Raw genomic sequence first — 20,045 nt, 5'->3', positions numbered from 1 at the left:
TGACATTAAATAAATATCAAATATTTGCTTGCCCTAACTTTCTTATTAGTGAGTAGTTTCTTACAAGACCTGTAGGGGATCCTTGTGATTGGAAGTTTCAGGTGCATTTCTTTGGTGCACGGATCTGAGAGTGCTTGTTGGCCAACCTGTGCCACTTCCCAGGCTGCGACTGTTGAATTTGTAAAACAGAGAGAAAGAGCTTAGGTTGACCTCCAGGGACCTTTCAGTTCTACCGAGGGGTTTGTGGGCTGTTCAAACAGTTTAGGAAACACAAGCAAGACATCTGCTGGCACTGTAAAAGCAAGCAACTGCCAGGTTCTCTTTGAATTACAGGAATGGAATGTCTGATTGATTGCGTACGATTGAATTCTAACTGAACCAGTTTGTTCAGTCATTTCGTCTTTAAAATTGGATGTGTAGTTTGCTAGACAAAAAATTACGAACAAAAGGTCTGCAAGATTCTGAGTTGTAGTAAATCCACCACACCTAAAGCTTTTAGATTCCTAAAAGACAGCTTCTTTCCTTCATAATTATGAATTTGTATCTGTTTAAAATAAATTAGTTAAAATGTCATAAATTTAATAAACTAATATAGACTATAGACTAATAATTAAAAATTAGGCATTCTATTTCTGAAGCAGCTATGAGGACTCTTCACAAAGTCAATGTTGTTAGTGTTACACTTTAAGCAATTGTGATACTTGTAGGTTGGGTCACATTTAGTAGATCTTTCTCTGTCTTACACACACACACACACATACACACACAAACTCTCTCCATCTCTCCCTCTCACACACATACCACACACACAACACACACACACACACACACACACACACACACCTTTGTTACCCAGAGAGTAGCTTATCGAAATTAACATTCACATTTGAGAAAAAATAATATTTACTCTAATGTGATTATTTTGAACTTTTCTCCATATCAGCACACTCATTCTGGCAGCATTTTTTGAACTTATACAAAGCTTGTGTCTACAGTAGAAAGTAAAGGCATGGTCTCCAAGGAGATATGAGCATTATAAACCAAATATTCACAGATGTGCACTTAATCTTAGTTGTTTTCTTTGAGACATGTGACCCACGTTGGCCTTTGGCTTTCTGTGTAGCAAAGGGCAACCTTGAAACCTTTATTCTCTGTTTTCTGCCTCCTGAGTGTTGGGCTTATGGGCACATGCCACTGTGCCCAGCTGATGTGCTTGTGGAATCAGATCCAGTGCCTCTTACAAATTAAGTAAGCATTTTTACCAACTGAGCAACATCACCAGCACCTAGACTTAGTATTATTTAAGGAATGAAAGTACAAGAAATAATTGGGAGAGCCTGTTTGGTTTAATGATAAAAAATAGTGCCCCTAGAAAATGCAATTTAATTTGAAAAATGAAAGATAGAGCTTGCCTTGTGAAGATCATGGATATTTCCAGTTGAGAAGAATAAATTATGTGAAGAAGTTAAGAAAGTCTGTGTAGTTAGACTAGAATGGAGTGGAAAGGGGCCATAAGATTTTGCGACCATCAAACAGATTTTATGGTCATCAAACTGGTTTTGTGCCCTAAGGGAAATGGGAAGTCATTGAAAGTTTTCTAAAACATTAATGAAATGTCTCATTTCCATTTATCATGAATTACTTGAATGCATTTTAAGAGAAGCAAGAGTATAAAGAAAGAAACCAATTAGGATGCTCTTTCAGTGACACAGAGAGAGCTAGTGATGGTGTGGACTACTTCATGGGAACAGAAATTGAGAAATAGGTTGATTTGACATATAGTTTGGGAATAAAATAAATGAACAATGGCTTATTTCATTTAGGTAGATTGAGGAGTGAGATAAATCATAATGCCTTTCACGTCTTACACTGAAAAAATGAGAACCAGAAAGAATGGAAGTAGGACGCAATTGCTCTGGTTTACAAGGCATGGAAATGAAAGACATTAGTTTCCTGCTTGTAGGCATCCCTGCCCCACCAGAACCAAACTACCACAGCATCTTTGTAGGCATTTCCCTTGCAGGATAAAACAACTTGCCCACTCCTTTCTGTCTTCTAGAATAATGGCACTATTCTGCTTGGCCAATGCGAACATTTGTATTGTGTGCTTCAGCTGTTACAGAGAGGCAAGTCAGAGAAGAAAAGGCCACAAAAAAGTTACCTTAGACATTAACACCAAAATTATTTTGCCAGTGTTCTGTGTACACAGAGAGAACTAAATATTATCTTTGAAATCTTACTTTTGCCTGATTCCTTGTTAAGAGAGTGGTTTTCTTTTAATCACATGGCTACCTAAGTGGCAGTGCTTCTGCAAATGGAACATCTCAGTGATGGCCATGCACTGCTGTTTCCACACCTGGAGCATCTGCCTCTTCTCCCCAGCACACATGCCTTTGAACAAATGGTTGCTCTATGATCACTTAGGAGTCTCTAAGTTGTCCTTCCTTCTGTTTTTCTCTGTCCATGTGAGCAAGATGCTACGCGCTACACAAATTTATAAACTAACTGAGAATGTGTGTTTGAATAAGTTTCCATGTGTTAACATGGTTTTACAGTGTCTTAGGAAACTAGTTCATCAGCGAAATCCAAGTAAAATACATGTAAAGAACTAGGGCTTTGTCCTGGCAATTTAATTCACATCATACACATGTTATTTTAATTTTTCTACTTATACATTACATTTGCTTATAATGAAGAATGTAAGTAGAATAAAATACTCCATTCTCCATGATATGCAGTGGCCTCAACAGGAAAGAAATTTTCAAAAAGAGTTTCAAATGCTGTTATATATTTTTTCTTTAAAGGTGAAATAAAAGGAAGATTGAGTCAGGGGAAGAATAGAGGAGAGCAAGAAAAGAGATTACTTAATAGAGAAGCCATTATAGGTTTGTCTGGCACTAGGGAAATGTTCAGAGATTCACAAAGATGACCCCAACTAAGAATCTAAGCAATAATGGAGAGCCTACCTTAAATGCCCTTCCCCTATGATGAGATTGATGACCATGTTAAATGCCATCCTAGAGCCTTCATCCAGTAGCTGATTGAAGCAGAAGCAGAGATTCACAGCCAAGCACTGAGCCAAACTCCTAGAATCCAGTTGTAGAGAGGGAGGAGTGATGAGCAAAGGGGTCAAGATCATGCTGGGGAAACCCACAGAAACAGCTGACTTGAGCAGTGAAAGCTCAGAGACCCCAGTCTGACAACTGAGGAAGCAGCATAGGACTGAACCAGGCCCCCTGAACATGGGTGTCAGCTAGGAGGACTAGGCAGTCTGTGGGGCCTCTGGCAGTGGAAACAGTATTTATCCCTAGTGCATGAATGAACTTTGGAGCCCATTCCCCATGGAGGGATACTCTCTCAGCCTAGATACATGGGGGAGGACCTAGGCCCTGGCTGAAATCGTGTGACATTCGCTGTTCCCCCTGGGGAGTGGATTGGGGCGGGGTTGGGTCGGGGTGTCTGTGGTGGACATGGGAGTAGGGGAGAGAGAGGGAACTGGGATTGATATGTAAAATAAGATTGTTTCTAACATAAATAAAGTGATATAAAATATTACAGTTTAAGAAAAGTAGATGGTGAATACATGCATGTTTGTTTTGTTTCATTTCTTGAAATGTTTTGGAACAAAGAAATATAAAAAGATGAATGGGCTATTCATACTTTCAAATTTTTTTGTCATTATAGAAAGCATTTATCTTTTCTGGAACATTCAGACAAAACCTGGATCCCCATGGAAAATGGAGAGATGAAGAAATATGGAAAGTTGCAGATGAGGTAAGGATGCTAAGTGAAATGGATTTAAAGAGGCATCACACACACACACACACACACGTGTGGTTGCCATAGATGATATGCAGTTTTACACATCTTTCTGTATGTACATGTGTGAATGCATGAATGTATGTGTATATGCTTTGTAAACACAGTGCTCTAATTTACCCGGCACATTCATGTTTGGAATTAGCCTCACCCCTCTTCTCAGGGGAGGCAGTCCTTACTGTGTAGTCTGTTCATGCTGCTGTAAAAAAGCTCCATAGACTCAGTTGTTCATAGACAACATATGTTTATCTCTCATCATTTGGAGACCGGGAAGTCTGGAGCCAGGAGACACTATTTGTTGTCTGCTGAGGCCCTACTTCCTATCAGTACTGAGATGTACTTGCTGTGTCTCACTCCTTGTTTAGTGGTGAATGAAGACTCTGAAGGCTCATGGGGGACTCAGACCCAATGACCTAATCACTTCCCTAATGACTTATCTCTGACTAGCACTATCTTGGTCTTTAATACTTTAACATGAGTTTCTAAAGGATTTATACATGGAGACCTAGAACTCCCTCCTTTACTCTCTTCCAAAATCCTGTCTTTTCTTATGAAAATATAACAGTCCATCTCAACAACTCCCAAAACCTTAATTCATTTCAGTGTGAGTTTAGCACTAGAGATTTCAAATTCTCAACTCAGCCAGATCCATGAGGCTTTGGGCTTTAGACGTGTCATACTAGCATACCACCATTCCCTGCGCTTTGGTGATGGTTGTTCCCTTGCTGTTTCTCCCTTCCTGCCTTCCTCCAGAGTATATCTTGCCAGGAGCTTTGAAGCCTCAGAGTGCTAAATGCTAGCCACTTGAGTAACCAACCCTAACCTTCCCCTAATAAAGTGTGCTGACATTAACCATTTTTCATTATCAAGGTTTCCTTATTACCCAACAAATGCAAGGTTTTTAAAGAAAACATTAACTAAATTGCCAGTGACACGCTATAAGATCCTGGATGTGATTTTACAGTGTGAACTGTAAGAATACAGTGTGCTGGAGAGAACTTGGGAAAGAAGATATTAGGCTTTATAAAACCTACAAGTACTGCCAAGTCTCCATAAAATTTGTAGGAAACCAGGATCATAAAATCATCTAAAATGTTAGATGGTTAAGACTTTGGATTCCAATGTAACACAGATAGTCACATGGCCTAGATTTTGTCCATCAGTCCATATTTAGATTTATCTTTTCCCTGATCTTCCTTTTAAATTTATTTTCATAAAGATCTTGCTTCTGAGATAACCTTAATATCCCATGGTCTGAGTAAGAGTGACAAGTCTTTTGTTGACTCAAGCTCCAAGCCCTATCCTACAGCAGTAGAAAGGAGATTTGGGTTAAAAGGCACAACTCCAGGGCTTTAATCCTTTATGGCTGATGATCCAATATATGCAAACGGACATGTTGGGGTGTGTCAGCTTGCTAAGACACTGGGACAAAAGTCTAGCCTTCCTGGACTGGTGCAGGGCAGCTCCCTCCCCTGTGCAGCTCTGGAGAGCTTACTAAGCCTGCTGCCCATCAATCTCCCTGTGCCTCTCTATTGCCTGTTGGGCATGGTACGTGTTGTACATTGGCTAAAGGACCTTTGTGATTTGATCTTTGCCACTCTACTCTCAGCCTCTACCTCCCCTGTGTCCTATGATCCACCTACTGTAAATTTCAACTGTCTTTTTTTTTTTTTTTTTGCTTTTACAAGACAGGGTTTCTCTGTATTGTTTTTGAGGCTGTCGGTCCAGCCCAGCCTCGAACTCACAGAGATCCGCCTGCCTCTGCCTCCCGAGTGCTGGGATTAAAGGCGTGCGCCACCACCACCCAGCTAATTTCAAGTTTCTTTAAGGCACAGAAGGCTCTCTGTTCTATGGTAGAAACTGGGGGTGGTACTTGCTGCTTCTTTCTGTACCTGGGAAACCCTCCCAGTCCCGCACTCCTGTTCCTCCTCATCATTCAAGCCTTTTGCTACACAGCACATCTCTTTGAAACCCATCCTGACCCTACAGCTTTGGGAAAGGAGACTTTTCTAGGTGTATCCCATGCTTTCAGTTCCTTAAAATTTCCTACACTGAATCAAATTTCATCTAGTGACCACTCTGTATTTCTTGTATAACTCTTCACCAGGGTTATGGCATCATATCCTCCTCTCAGTGGTATCTGTCCTGTCTGCAGTAGTGAACCCATGGGTGTTGTTTGATGCATATTGGTTGAATGATTGAATAAATGAGGGATTCCTTTAGTTCATGTAAAATGTGTCATGAAAATGTCCTTGTGTTTGATGCACGATAGGTATTATAATCTTCCTTTCAGGAATGAATGACCTTGCTAGGATGGCTGGTGAATGTCACAAAGATCATCAGCCCTGACTTTGAGCCTTCTGTTGTTTCAGCTCAGTGAGCTACCTGTGCAATCTGGGCATCTTAACTCTTGCAGTTAGGAAGTGGGATTTTATGTTTCTTTTCTTTTGATTGTTTCACTATTTTAAAAAGTTGCCATCTTCATACATAAACATTCAAATGAAGTGTTGTAGAAACAACAGTGACTTTTTTTTTTCCAGTTTAAATTTAGATAAGAAACGAGGTTGCTTCACAAGTCAGTTCCAGGTCCCTCTCCTATTCCCTCCCCTCCTCCCGTGCCCTCCCCCCAACCTCCCCCCCCCCCCGTTATCCCCTCATTCCCCCAGGGAGGGTGAGGCCCTCCATGGGGGTGTCCATAGTCTGTCATTTCATATAGGGCAGGGCCTAGACCCTTCCCCAAACTTGGGCAGCAGATCAGTACCCATCCCAAGTATACACACGGACTTTGGACTCCCATAGAACAATGTGAGGTGCACTCGCACTCTCAACAGTGACTTTTTAAGTGAGAAATTTGCCCTAGGAAGCTTGCAGAATGTCAGCAAAAAGAGCTAAGTACAGCTATTTTTAAACTGCCCACTAGTGGATTTACAGAAAAAGCACAATTTACATTTTTAATTTCTTAAAAAATAGCATTCAAAACAAACAAACAAAAAGCCTGCAAAATACTACTAAGTAGTTTGGTAATGGGTACTGATTTCTTTAACCATATTTGGGAACTTTTAACTTTATAATTTGATGGGGAGTTAGATTCTGGAAGATTTATAGAGTACAGTATATAATGTCAGAGCTAAGACTTTCATCCTTAAGTTTTAATGCATGAAAACTGCTTTGTTTGACTACAGTGTTGGAGGATCACAGTGGATATTAAATGAATGAATGAATGGGTGAATGAATGTGTTGAGGCTGAGAGTGTTCTTAAATGAAGAACAGATATTTACTTTCAAGAAATGTAGGGGAAACATACAATTCTACAATACAGGTTGTCTGGCTGTCCTAGGGATACTTGAGGATATTTCCAGGGATATTCAGACTTGAGCAGTAGGATAAATCCTGAGCCTGTTGAGATGGCTAAAGAATTAAAAACTAATGCTCCTGGGGAATATAGCAGGTGTGTGTGTGTGTGTGTGTGTGTGTGTGTGTGTGTGTGTGTGGTGGGGAGGGGTGGTTCAAGATGTCTTTTGTGTCCACATGAGATCACTTACATTTTATTCATCCAGGAAAAGAGCTACATAGAATTTAAAAGAGAGAAATGATTCAATCTCAGATCTGCATTTTAGGAAAATCTTTTAAATATTTCTGTGAAGGTTGACTCATTGATACTTGTAGCATGATGCTTAAAAAATGGAAGAAGCCCAGACAAGGTTCAGTAAGCCATAGTTGACAAAGAAAAATGTTTCAGAAATAACTAGGAGAAATTCTAGGCTGGAGATAGACATTTTTCTAAGTAGCCACTTACTTGAACTATCCATAATGAACACATATGAGCCTGGCATTAACTGTGATGGGAGCCAATTGTGAATTAATCTCCAAGATCATGAGATCTCCCGAAGGCAGTATCTAAATCTGCTTATGTTAGAGTGATATGGGTATATATCTTACCTACACATACTAAATCCAGATTCCAGAAGGGCAAGAGGCAATCATATCTACATTTAGTCCTTATACATTTGGTGGTTCTTAGAAGACAATGAATATGTATTTGAATACATAACAACCAATAAGACATCTGTAATTATGCTTTATTTTTGACAGATTTTTTATCTTTTACTTTATAAACCTTTTTAAAATTGCAGTTTAAAAATATAAGCCATTAACAATGAATGAATCTTCATATTCAACCCCGACACCTAAGAAACTTTAAACTTTAGTCATGTTCCATTTTTATTAACTTTTTTTTTGCCCTGTGTTAATTTTTTTAAAATTTTTTTAATCAAATAATGATTTTTTTATTCTTTTTTTAAAATTTAGATAAGAAACAAGGTTGCTTCACAAGTCAGTTCCAGGTCCCTCTCCTTTTCCCTCCCCTCCTCCCGTGCCCTCCCCCCATCCCCCCCCCCGTTATCCCCTCATTCCCCCAGGGAGGGTGAGGCCCTCCAGGGAGTGTCCATAGTCTGTCATTTCATATAGGGCAGGGCCTAGACCCTTCCCCAAGAGTTCAGGGTGAGAGTGCACCTCACATTGTTCTATGGGAGTCCAAAGTCCGTGTGTATACTTGGTATGGGTACTGATCTGCTGCCCAAGGCTCAATAGATTACCTAGGCCTCCTCACTGACACCCAGATTCAGGGGGTCTTGATCAGTCCCATGCTGGATTCCCAGGCTGATGCCTGGGATTCAAGAGTTAACCTTTGTCTGGTCAGCTGTTTCTGGGGGTTAAACCAGCCCAGTCTTAATCCCTTTGATCGTCAGTCCTCCCTCTCTGATACTGGCTTTCTTGAGTTCAGCTCAGTACTTAACCAGCCACTAAATGTAGTTTCTGTTTCCCAGACTCTCTGGCCATAGAATTGTAGGCTGGCACTCCCCAGATCTATGTCTAAAAATCCATATATGAGAGAGTACATGCCATGTTTCTCTTTTTGTGACTGGGTTACCTCACTCAGGATGGTTTCTTCTAGTGTCATCCATTTGCCTGCGAATCTCATGATTCCATTATTTTTTTCTGCTGAATAGTACTCCATTGTGTAGATGTACCACATTTTCTCTATTACTTCATGAGAAAGTTGTCAATTTCTCACAGTTTTTATAAGTGAAGGAGATAACTGTTCGACTGTCATGTAATTTTTAAAGCTTCCTTGGCTAGCTCTTTAGTGATGTTTCTCATACCATATTACAGATAGAAGGGAAGATAACATTCCATGTCTAGTCTTGTCTTCTACTCTTCTTGCTCTTGAACCCTTTGCCGTATGCAATGCACAGTAGGATGTCATGATGGAGTGAATAACCGTGTTCTGTATCTATTGTCTTTAAAGCACACATTAAATTACATTCTAATCATGTATTATTGATGTACATCTTTGTCAATCCTGAGCCTTCAGGAGCAGGTACCATTGTGTGTCACTGTCTGATGGGGAACTTGGCACTTAGCAGGTGCACACTGACTAACTCCTGAGTTGAAGCATGGGGCTGAAAGGAATCCTGCAATCAGCTTAGGGCTACCAACATGGAAACAAACTTTAGCTTAATGATGCTAAGTGGGAGTTTGAAGTTGAGGGTGATACTTAATCTGTGCAAACTCATGTGTATTTTTAGAATGTCAGCCTCTTGAGTAACGTTAGTCCTGTGGTATATTGAGTGCCCCTTCTAAGCACAGTGTTTTCCTTTCTTTTCTACAGGTTGGACTCAAATCTGTGATAGAGCAGTTTCCTGGGCAGCTCAACTTTACCCTTGTGGATGGAGGTTATGTGCTAAGCCATGGACACAAGCAGCTAATGTGCTTGGCGCGCTCTGTTCTCAGTAAGGCAAGGATCTTACTGCTTGATGAGCCCAGTGCCCATCTGGATCCCATGTGAGTTCTGGAAACCCTGTTAATGTAACAGTATAATAGGAGTAGAGTCATTGAATTTTACTTCATTGATACAAATTCCCATTCTGCCACCATGCCTGCTAGTAGAGGCAACAAAATAATTGTCACTATCAAACGTGAGCACAAGCACTTATTTTCTTCCATAACATACCTGTTTCCTCTCCTGACTGGAGTCTGGAATTTTGTGCAAACTCTTCAACCTCATCAACATATGATGAAATATTTAGTTAGATGCTCACATTCTTATGGTTTCCTTCAGTATCTTTATCCTTCTCTATATTTTTATTACAAATACATTAATAGTGCAGAATAAAGAACTGACGAATCTACATAAAATTTAGCTTCATTCTTCATGAAATTTTCTTATAATCATTTGTCTCATGTATTAAATACTTAGAATGTACCCCTGGTTGGAAAGATAACTGTGGCTAATTCTGTATCAACATAATGCTAAAAGTATTTTTAAGTAAAGAACTAAATCTAAAGGATACTATGCATATTGTCAAAGGTAAAGGCAAATTATACCTATGTGGTATTCTCTTGCTTTGCTAGAACATACCAAGTAATTCGAAGAATTCTAAAAACCACCTTCAGTGGTTGCACAGTAGTCCTCTGTGAACATAGGATAGAAGCAATGTTGGATTGTCAACGATTTTTGGTGAGTCTATTACACTTCTTCAATGTCTTATTCCCAATTTATTTTAACCATCTTACATATCCATTACTATAAACTATAGTTGTATACCCCTTCTTTCATACATATGTCACACATCTTCAAGCTCTCCTTAGTGTGACCACATTTGCCTTTTTTCTTTGACTTGAGCTATGACGTGATGCTGAAGTTTAGCACCCCTCCAGTGGTAGCATATTACTAAATGGCATTGCAGAACAGGTATCTGTGCTTTCAGATCTTTATTTGAGGGAACAAGCTCAAAAATGTACTATTGAAAAAATAACCTGTTTCTTTCAATAAACTAAACTTCCCCTGGGGAAAATATGGGGTGGGCTTTAATGTTAGTGGTTGCAGTACAATAGGAGAGAGGCCTATTTAATTGTCCTCATCACTTCTGGAAGTCTGGTTAGTGCCTTTGTCAGTCACCTTCTCATTTTCTTTGCCAACTGTCACAGCTCCTTTGGGTGGTCTTCACAAATTACCTCCCGCTTAATCACAAAGAAGGACCAAGCATCACATAACAGTTTCACTTTCCCAAATGAATGTTGTGGAGGTAAATGCTCTTCTTACCAAAGATTTTTACTCCTATTGTCATTACTCAGCAGCAAGCAACTATAGAGTAGATGCATCTCTTGTTCTTCTGAGGTCACATTCAGGAACTGGGTAAAGCTCTCTATTCTCTGGCCTCAGGCTTGCAAAACTCTAACATGCACTGCAGGCATGATAGTCAGTTATGCCTAGCCAATTTGGAGTTGTTAGGTGTCAGACTCAGTTTTGAAGAAGTTCAAAGTTTATGGTACAGTGTACACAACTCATCTTAAGAGTATATGAGAGATGGATTGTGGATCAAGCAGGTTTACAAACCTCTTTCAGTTGCTCTACAGTTCTCTGAAGGAGATGAATTTTTGAAATTCCAGTTGCTGCTTTCACAGTTATTCATAGATGTAAAAATTAAGTAAAGTATACATGACTCTGAATCCTGTGTTTCCTCTGGACTTTTATTTTGCTTTGGACCTAGGTCCGTTTCTGTTCTTTCACTGGCTTGATCTTCACTCTATATGGGATTTCACTAATGGCCTTTTCCCTAGGTCATAGAAGAGGGCAACGTGTGGCAGTATGACTCACTTCAGGCACTCCTGAGTGAGAAGAGTATCTTCCAGAAAGCCATTAGCTCCTCGGAAAAGATGAAGCTCTTCCAGAGCCGCCACTCCACCAAGCAGAAGCCTCGGCCACAGATCACGGCTGTCAAGGAGGAGACAGAAGAAGAAGTACAAGAGACCCGTCTCTAGTGACTGGGATGCCGAGGGAGCAGCTCAGTGGACCCCAGTTGATTCCTAGAATCCCTGCAAAATGAAAGGCCAGGGATGCCCTGTGCTTCTAACCCAGTGCTGGGACACAGGGACAGGTGGATCCCAGCAAGTGATCCTAGCCCACACAGACAGTTGCAGGCCAGGCACCTGAGGGACAGTACCTGAGGATGTCTTCTTGCCTCCACATGCAAGTACACTCATGGACATACATGCACATTAATGGCCATATACACAGTAAAATGAAGGAGGAGATAAAAAGGCATGCTCTAGAAAGCAGCGCAAATGATTGGAAAAGGATCATGTGGGATGTCTCGTGGACTCAGAGGAGGAGAACCCCACTGTCTGTGCCTTCGAAAACAGGGTGAAGCCCATCCCTGCTTTTTAAGAGACTGTTTTAGAAGAGAAATCAAGAGCATTCATATGGGTCTGGGTCACTGGCTTGCTAGCGGTGGCCAAATTGTTTGAAAGGCACTTCAGATATTTGACAATGGGCCACTTGTGTTTTGCAAACCAAATTTTCCTGGAAACATTTGCCCCCTACTAGTAGCTGGCAAGGCAGCTATAAATGCCAGCCAGGTTAGTTGTTCAGCTTATTATTCATCACAGCTGGTTAATTTGCATTATTGAAGAACTGTGCACATAGTGCTTATAATAGGATGAAGTGATGAGACCTGGAAACGGTGGCTTATAGAGCTGGTATCCCATCTTTCTGCTATCCAAGATATTCAGACACATGGCTGTATTTGTCTTCCGTACATTCTGTGTGTACCACTCCAAGCAAATGTTAGAATACTAGAAAGCCAGGGTGATACTGAAAGATACTCCACTTGACATCTGGTCATCTAGTTACCTACATGAATAAGAATTCCCAGATCTTGGGAATTAAGGTTAAGACCTTCCAGCCCTCCTCCCACACATGTAAACATCCTTATAAACAATATGCCCCTGACCTAGGAAGGGGCCAGGATCATTTCCTTGATGTGGAGCTTGACACACATGTGTTGCCAGAAAGCAACAGACCTTTAAGACTTCTGAAGTAAAGGAGACTTGCATCAGTACAAACTGGTGCAGCACAGTGCCAGGTCCGGGAGTTGCCATGGAGACAGGTCATGGGCAGTGTGGGCAGGTGCTGATGGAAATATGCAGGGGTGTTCATGTGCTCTTAGCTAGCTGTGTGTACTTCATGCTGTCTCCACACAGTTGCAGGAGAGACACTCTGACAAAGATTTAATCATGAATTAGTTTTATATGCTCTGTTTTATAATTTGTGATGCAAATGAAATTTTCTCTGGGAATTATTTATTTTAGTAATAATGTTTTGAACTCATATATAGTAATGCTGTATTTTAAGAATGATTACATAATGAATTATATTTGTATAAAATAATTTTTATATTTGAAATGTTGAATTTTTATGGCACTATTTTTAAAAAGGGGCGTGAGGATGATAAGGACCAGTCACCTCCATGGTGTAAAGCATTGGGACTGATCCAAATCTTGTACACATCCGTGTGCCTCCCAGACAGCATGTGTTCCATTTTAATGCAGCTCTGAAGAAGATGGTACCAAAAATCAAGATGGTCCAGTTATGGGCATATCAGCTTCTAAAACTTCAGACTAAGCCTTAGAAGAATGTATTATATTTGTTATTGTAATAGAATATCATGTGTCAATAAAATTCTTTTATTTGTTGTGAAACGTGTCTTTTCAAATGTGCTCATTAGGAGTGTCTCTGGAACCCCTAACTCTAGTCACTATGCTTCATGGGACAAATTTTTCCTTTTAGATATAATCTCTTTGAGAATTCCAATTGAATTAGAGCACAAATCATCAAGTTGTCTCTTTAAATTTCAGTAAAATATTCATAGTATGTTTACCATTGTCACCATTTTAAACAATAGTTCAATGGAATTTTGTAAATCCACATAGCTGTATAATTACCACCACTATTAATGTGTTCACTTCTAGTTGAAGATTTTTTCATCCTAAAAATAGTCTTTGAGCCGGGCGGTGGTGGCGCACGCCTTTAATCCCAGCACTCGGGAGGCAGAGGCAGGCGGATCTCTGTGAGTTCGAGGCCGGGCTGGACCGATAGCCTTCCAAAACAATACAGATAAACCCTGTCTCACAAAACCCCCCCAAAAATTGTCTTTATCCATTAGATAATAATGCTTTTGCCTCACACCCATGAACCCATGAATTCCACTTTTGGCCTATGATTTTGAGTGTACCTTGTAGGAATGCAATCTCAATATTAATTCCTTTGTAATTAGCTTCTTTTACTTAATATAATGTCTTGAAGATAGCCACATTATATCATACATCAGAACTTTCTTCCAATTCAAGTTACATGACAGGCATCATGTATGATTATATACATTATTATATATATTATATAATATTTTGCATAGCCATTCATCTACAAATGGACTTGAGTGAATTCTACATTTTTGATATGGTAAATACATCAGTGAACATGAGTCTACAAACATCTCTTCAAAACTCAGTAAACTTTGGGGTTTTTATATTAAATAGGGGCATAGAGAACACAAAAGACTTATAAGTAAATTTTTTTAAAACCAGTGATAATGGCTTATGTTTTGGCTAGTTTGTCAACTTGATACAACCTTGAATTATCTGGGAAGGGGAACCTGCGTTGAGAAAATGCCTCCATCAGATTGCCTACAGACAAGTCTGCATTTAATTTTCTGGACTGATGATTGATGTGGGAAGGTCTAGCTCACTGTGGGTGGTGCTAGCCCTAGACAGGTGGTCCTGGATGGTATAAGAAGTCAGACTGAGACCCTTGGGGAAAAGCCAGTCTACAGCATCTCCGTGGCCTCGACTTCAGTTCCTGCCCTGACTTCCCTAAGTTAGGGACTATAAACTACAAACTGAAGTAAACCCTTCCCTTCCCAAGTGGCTTTTAGTCATTGTTTAACACAACAATAGAAATCTACCCAGGACAGTTTACAAATAGCTCATTCTATTTATTTATCTATCTATGTATTTATTTATTAGCTTTCTTTTTTATTCTTTGTGTCTTTGACATGCATCTTGATCCCATCATTCATTTCCCTTTCCCTTTCTATCCACCCTCTGCCCTTGCAAACTACCCCCAAGATAAAATAAAATTCAAGAGGAAATAAAAATATTTCATCATTGAAGCTGTAGCATGACACAGTGACTCATACACTAAACCCTTGCATCCATTTATCTTTACTGGCAAGTGTTTGTTGCAAAGAATCATTGGTCTGGTTCAGGGCCAACAGAGCTCGCTCTTAATGGGATACTGTTTGTGAGTTTTGACCAAGGTGCAATGAGATGTGTAGCATCACACTGACTAGTTTCTCTGCCTGAGAGTTCCCCTGTGTCCTCACTTTTCTTCCCTCCCTTCCTCCCTCCCTTCTTCCCTCCCTCCCTCCCTCCTTGCTCTTGGTAATGGCTGGCTTTTCATTGCTTTAGAGCTTCTGTCTTCCCTAGATAGGAAGCTGTAACTGTGTGGTATGTGGTCCTTTCCGGCAGACTTATTTCTCTTAGGAATAAGCAATATTTCTCCATGTGATTTTACTGCTTGATGGCTCATAGAATTTTGTGGCTGGATAACATTCCTTCTTCTGAATACACCACAGTTTTTTCACCTATTGAAGGACACCGTGTTTCTTCTTGGTTCGCTGTTATTCATTGCAATAATCTTGAAATAAGCTGCTAATACTGAGGAGGGAGAGAAAGATTGAGGGGGGGAGAATCGGAGGAGAGGAGAGAAGAGCAAGATAGTGGGGAAGAAAAAGATGAGATAGAAAAAAGATGAAAGGCAAGAGGAGGCAAGGAGAGAGGAGCAGGGAGAGCAGAAACATGTCTAGAAAAAGAAAAAAATGAGCAAAGGCAGAAAGTATTGACCTAAGGAGGACAACTGAAGAGATATTTGGGATGTAGCAAGACCTGAGGTAGACTTACTAGGACATTAACAAAGACACGATTTCAAAGACTGACACTCACCTGAGCACCTACCTTAATACTATTCAAGATCCCATGTCTCATTTTGTGTGGATAATATTGTAATCTTTTAAAAAGACAAGCTCTTCCCCCCAAATTACGAAATATCTAGGCTCTAAAAACACTTGGCGGGCTGGAGAGATGGCTCAAAGGTTAAGAGCACTGGTTGCTCTTCCAGAGGCTCTGAGTTGAATTCCCAGCAACCACATAGTGACTCACAACCATCTGTAATAAGATCTGGTGCCCTCTTCTGGCATGCAGGAATACACCAGTGTATGCATAATAAATGTTTAAAAAAACACACTTGGCACATCCTTGAGGAAGAGATAGGAATTCAGGGAAAGAAGTGGTGTGTGTTGATGATAAATTGGGCTACTCAAGGGTCTAATTGCAAGGATTCAGGCATTATGTTGCCCTGCCTCTGTCACCTGGCAGAATAAGCTCAGGCAGTATACTGGTCAGCCCAGCGTTCCATGAGTGCTAGCCTGCACGCAGGTGCCAAGGACCCTTTTAAAAGACAGACCCCTGCCCACTTACACTCTCTTTCCCACTCTCTTTCTTGCTGTTCCCCTGGAGCGGACAGGACTTTTCCTGTCTCCCTCTTCTGTCCTCTCTTTCTCTATGTCTTTGTGTCTCTTTATATCTCTTTTCTCTCCTTCCCCATCCCCTTCCCTTTCTAATAAAACTTATCACTTAAGCTCTGTCTGTCTGGCATGTTTGTCCCTCCAACTCGGTCACCCATGCCTGGCATGGAATCTGCCAAAGTCCCCCGCCTACTTTGTCCTAACGCCAATAATAGACAAATTGGTTAGAATGGTACTTGAGAATTGAACGACTTTATGTAAGTAGAAGGCTTAAAAGCAGGCCAGCTCCATCAGGTTTGAAGATACATCAATAATAGCAAGACAATGAAAGCCATGGAATTTGAAAGCCAGACTTACAAATTGAAAAACCCTAGTTGGATTTGTTACTGAGTGGCCTTCAGTCCTCAGTGCCTCAGTGGGTCTCAATATGTGCCCTGTGCCTCATCTGAGAATTTATATGAAGTTCAAATTCTTGGGTCCTAGCCTGACTGACAGAATCAGAGACTTTGAAAGGAGAGTCATGGTGTGTGCTTTACCTCCCTCACGATGGTGTCAGTGTGTAACCTCCAACTGCAAGAAAACATTTGATGCAAAAGAGCGAGGGAAGGTTGGTGAGTGTGAGAGTCCAGAGTAAGAGCCATCAAGCCCTAAGATCACCGGTTCCTGGAGATAATGCATTCCAATCTGATGCAAGATGGATGCTTTCCCTCTGCAGAGAAGGAGGGAAGAAGACAAAGAGAATCTCAGAACACAGAATAAGAAGACTGAAGCCATTCTCCACCTGAAGATTTGATGCTTACTCAGTAGATGAAGTAACTAGAAGCTTCGGTCACTCAGAAGTGTCAGTGTCCTGACTTTTTCTCCCGTGTAAGTCTCCGACTAAATTGGCCACTCTGTGAAATTCTCTAACTAAACAGTAGAATTGTTGACTTCTGCGTAAGTCTCTAAACAGTGGAATTGGCATTTCTCTTTTTAGTTCCATCAGTTGCTCATGAAGTTTCTTTCTCATTATGTACATACTTGTTCGGGATTTTCTTCACAGCTCTCATCCCTGGTTCATTGAAGAATACCTCACTTGATAGTAAAACCTCCTCTGAACCTACTGTGTCTGAAATCCTAGCTGCCATTCCCACTTTCTTCCAAAGGGCATAAGCATAGTATAATCATCACCAATGTTTTATTAACCTGTATGTGGCTTCAAAGTGTGTTACTTGGAAAATCACGGAGGTGTGCTTGATGTCTGATTCACTCTGTTGTTTAGAAGACATGTAGGTGACTGGTTTTTGACATGATGACTAATAGTGTTGAATTAGTATCTACCACATTTGTTATAGTTTTCTGCTTGTGATTCATTCTTTTCTTCCTCTTCTCATCTTTTTCTTCTTCTTTTGGCATTTGGAGATTATGCTATCCGTTGTTGTCTGTCTTCAGCATTTGTTAACTTTTGAAAATTGTTGCTGTAGATTCCACAGCAAGCATTTGCATTTAAACTGAAATAACACTGTGCCAGTAATGTGAGTACCCTAAAATAGCAAAACCTGTGGCTGGGCAGATGACTCAGTAAAGGGCTGGTGGTACAAGAATGAAGTACGGGATTTGGCTCCCTATCACACACCCAAAAAGCTGGGTGGGATTTTTTTTTACCTGCACTGGGGGGTGGAGACAGGAGGACCGCTGGAGTTTGCTGGGTATCCAGTCTAGCCAAATCCATGAGCTTTGAGTTCAATGAAAGAAAGACCCTGTCTCAAAAAAGAAAGTGGAAAGTGATTGAGGGAGATACAAAGGTTATTGTGGCCTCCCTGTGCATACACACACACACACACACACACACACACACACACAAACATGCACATGCACACATATGCGCGCACACACACGTGTATACACAACATTCCCAAATTATTAATTCCTTCTTTCTTTTCCTGTTGCCATTGTTGCCATTCATTTTATTTATATATAAGCATATACACATATATACTTATACACATGAATACACTATGCCTTTTTTAAAAACTTAACTTTAGATTAAGGAGAAAAGTGAAAGTTATTTTGCCTTCAACATTCATTCTTTGATAGTTTTTACTCCTTTACAATGTAAATGAAGTTCTGGCCTTTGTCACTCTCCTCTCTGCAAGGTGTCTTTTATTTAACACTTTTTGCAAGGCAGGAAAACTAACATATTCTTTCAAGTTTCTGAGAAAAGTTTCATTTCTCCTTCACTTTTGAAGAATTATTTCACAGAGTATAGAAAACTAGATGGAGGGTTTCTCACCCTCTCTTTCAACATTTTAAAATGTCAACCTGCTCTCTTTTTGCTGGAATGATTTCTGAGAAGTCAAATGCAACTCTTTCTTTGCTTCTGTATAGATGAGTCCCACTTTAAAAATATATATATATATATATGACTTTCTGTGGTTTCACTATGATATACTTGTGTATTGGAGTAGGGATTCTTTTTTAAACTGTTTATCCTGCTTCATGTTTCCAAGGCTCTTGGATCTGTGATTTTCTGTCTAGCATGAATTTAAGGAAACTTCTTAATCATTATTAAACTTCAAACAGTCCTCTTTCTCCTCTTTTGATATTCCTACTGTGCATAAATTATTCTTTTTAAAATCTGTCCCACAATTTTTAGCTATTCACCTATGGTTGCCTTTGTGTTTTACTGCTTTTATTCTTTCTTATTTTTCTTTTTCAGTTTTGAGATTTCTATTAGCAAATCCTCAAGCTCAGAGATTCTCTCGTCAGTCATGCACACCATCTATACCTTTTCCCTCTACTTCCCAGTGCTGGGATTACAGGCATGTGTAACTGGAATTGGTTTTGTGGTGCCGGGGCTCACACCCAGGGCTTCTTCATGCTAAGTCATCACTGTATCAGCTAGTCAAATCCTTAGCCCCAATTCTTCATTTTTTGTCAGTAGGTCAGTTCAATTTTTTAGTTTGTTTGGTTTTAGCTTTTCTTTTTTATTCTTCTTTAGGGTTCCATCTCTTAACTTACACCATGCACCTAATCTCTGCACCTACTACTCTGTCCATGACAGCCCCAGTATATTAATATGTGAGTGTTCTTTAAATGCCTTCTTTGATAATTATCAACATTCTTGCCTTATCTGACTCTGCTTCTGATTCTGAATCTTGTTCTAACTGTGCCTTTTCCTTTCTTAGTGCTTCCAAGTTTTTACTGAAATGATGGCATGGTTTACCAGGAAAAGAAAGTGTGGAGAACAGACCTTCAATAATGTGTTGGAGGAGACACTCTTTCAGTTTTGTACCTAGGCCTTAGTCTTTCAGAAATCTGAGCCCTAGACTGTGAACCTCACCAGGATGTCTTAGATAGCTTGTTTTCCTTCTCTTGGAGGGAGGGGACCAGATTGGGTTTTTTTGTTTGTTCGTTTTTGGTTTTGGTTTTTTGGGGTTTTTTTTCTTCACTCATGTAGGTTGAGATCTGATAAGATAAGACCCCCAACAGGTTAGCTTCTGGGACAATGGTTTGTTCTGAGGAAAGCCCTTTTTAGGAACTGGGTAACCATGGGATATTTCAAATGTTAATTTCCCTCCCCTTGCAAATGCAAGAGGGGCCTTTCCAGTAGCAATTTTACCAATGTTCTTGGTAGAAATCCCCCAGGTAGCCTCAGAAGACCATGGGCTCCCTTTACCTCTGAGCTCTCTCTCTCTCTCTCTCTCTCATAACTCTTCACTTTGTCCACCCAGAGACTCCTGCAATTCATCAATTATGCTTCAGGTTGTCCAGCTGTGGTAGACATTTTGTTTGGTGTTTTCTGAGTTAAGTTGTGAATCT

The 20,045-nt window shown here is 40.2% G+C and overlaps 1 protein-coding gene across 1 annotated transcript in view; it reads left to right on the top strand.

Annotated features, from left to right (window-relative positions):
* Cftr (CF transmembrane conductance regulator) overlaps positions 1–13,362 on the top strand; it is a 137,552-nt gene extending 124,190 nt beyond the window's left edge. Inside the window, exons 24-27 of the mRNA XM_040728649.1 lie at positions 3,685–3,774; positions 9,491–9,663; positions 10,234–10,339; positions 11,443–13,362. Of these exons, the coding sequence (XP_040584583.1) occupies positions 3,685–3,774; positions 9,491–9,663; positions 10,234–10,339; positions 11,443–11,643 (570 nt within the window). The 3' untranslated portion in view covers positions 11,644–13,362. The remainder of the gene's footprint in view (positions 1–3,684; positions 3,775–9,490; positions 9,664–10,233; positions 10,340–11,442) is intronic.
* The last annotated feature ends 6,683 nt before the right edge of the window (positions 13,363–20,045 follow it).

Source organism: Mesocricetus auratus, unplaced genomic scaffold, assembly GCF_017639785.1.
Source record: "Mesocricetus auratus isolate SY011 unplaced genomic scaffold, BCM_Maur_2.0 Super-Scaffold_100019, whole genome shotgun sequence".
NCBI lineage: Eukaryota > Metazoa > Chordata > Mammalia > Rodentia > Cricetidae > Mesocricetus > Mesocricetus auratus.
Note: the sequence above shows the minus strand (reverse complement) of the source record. Positions and strands in the feature narration are given on the sequence as shown.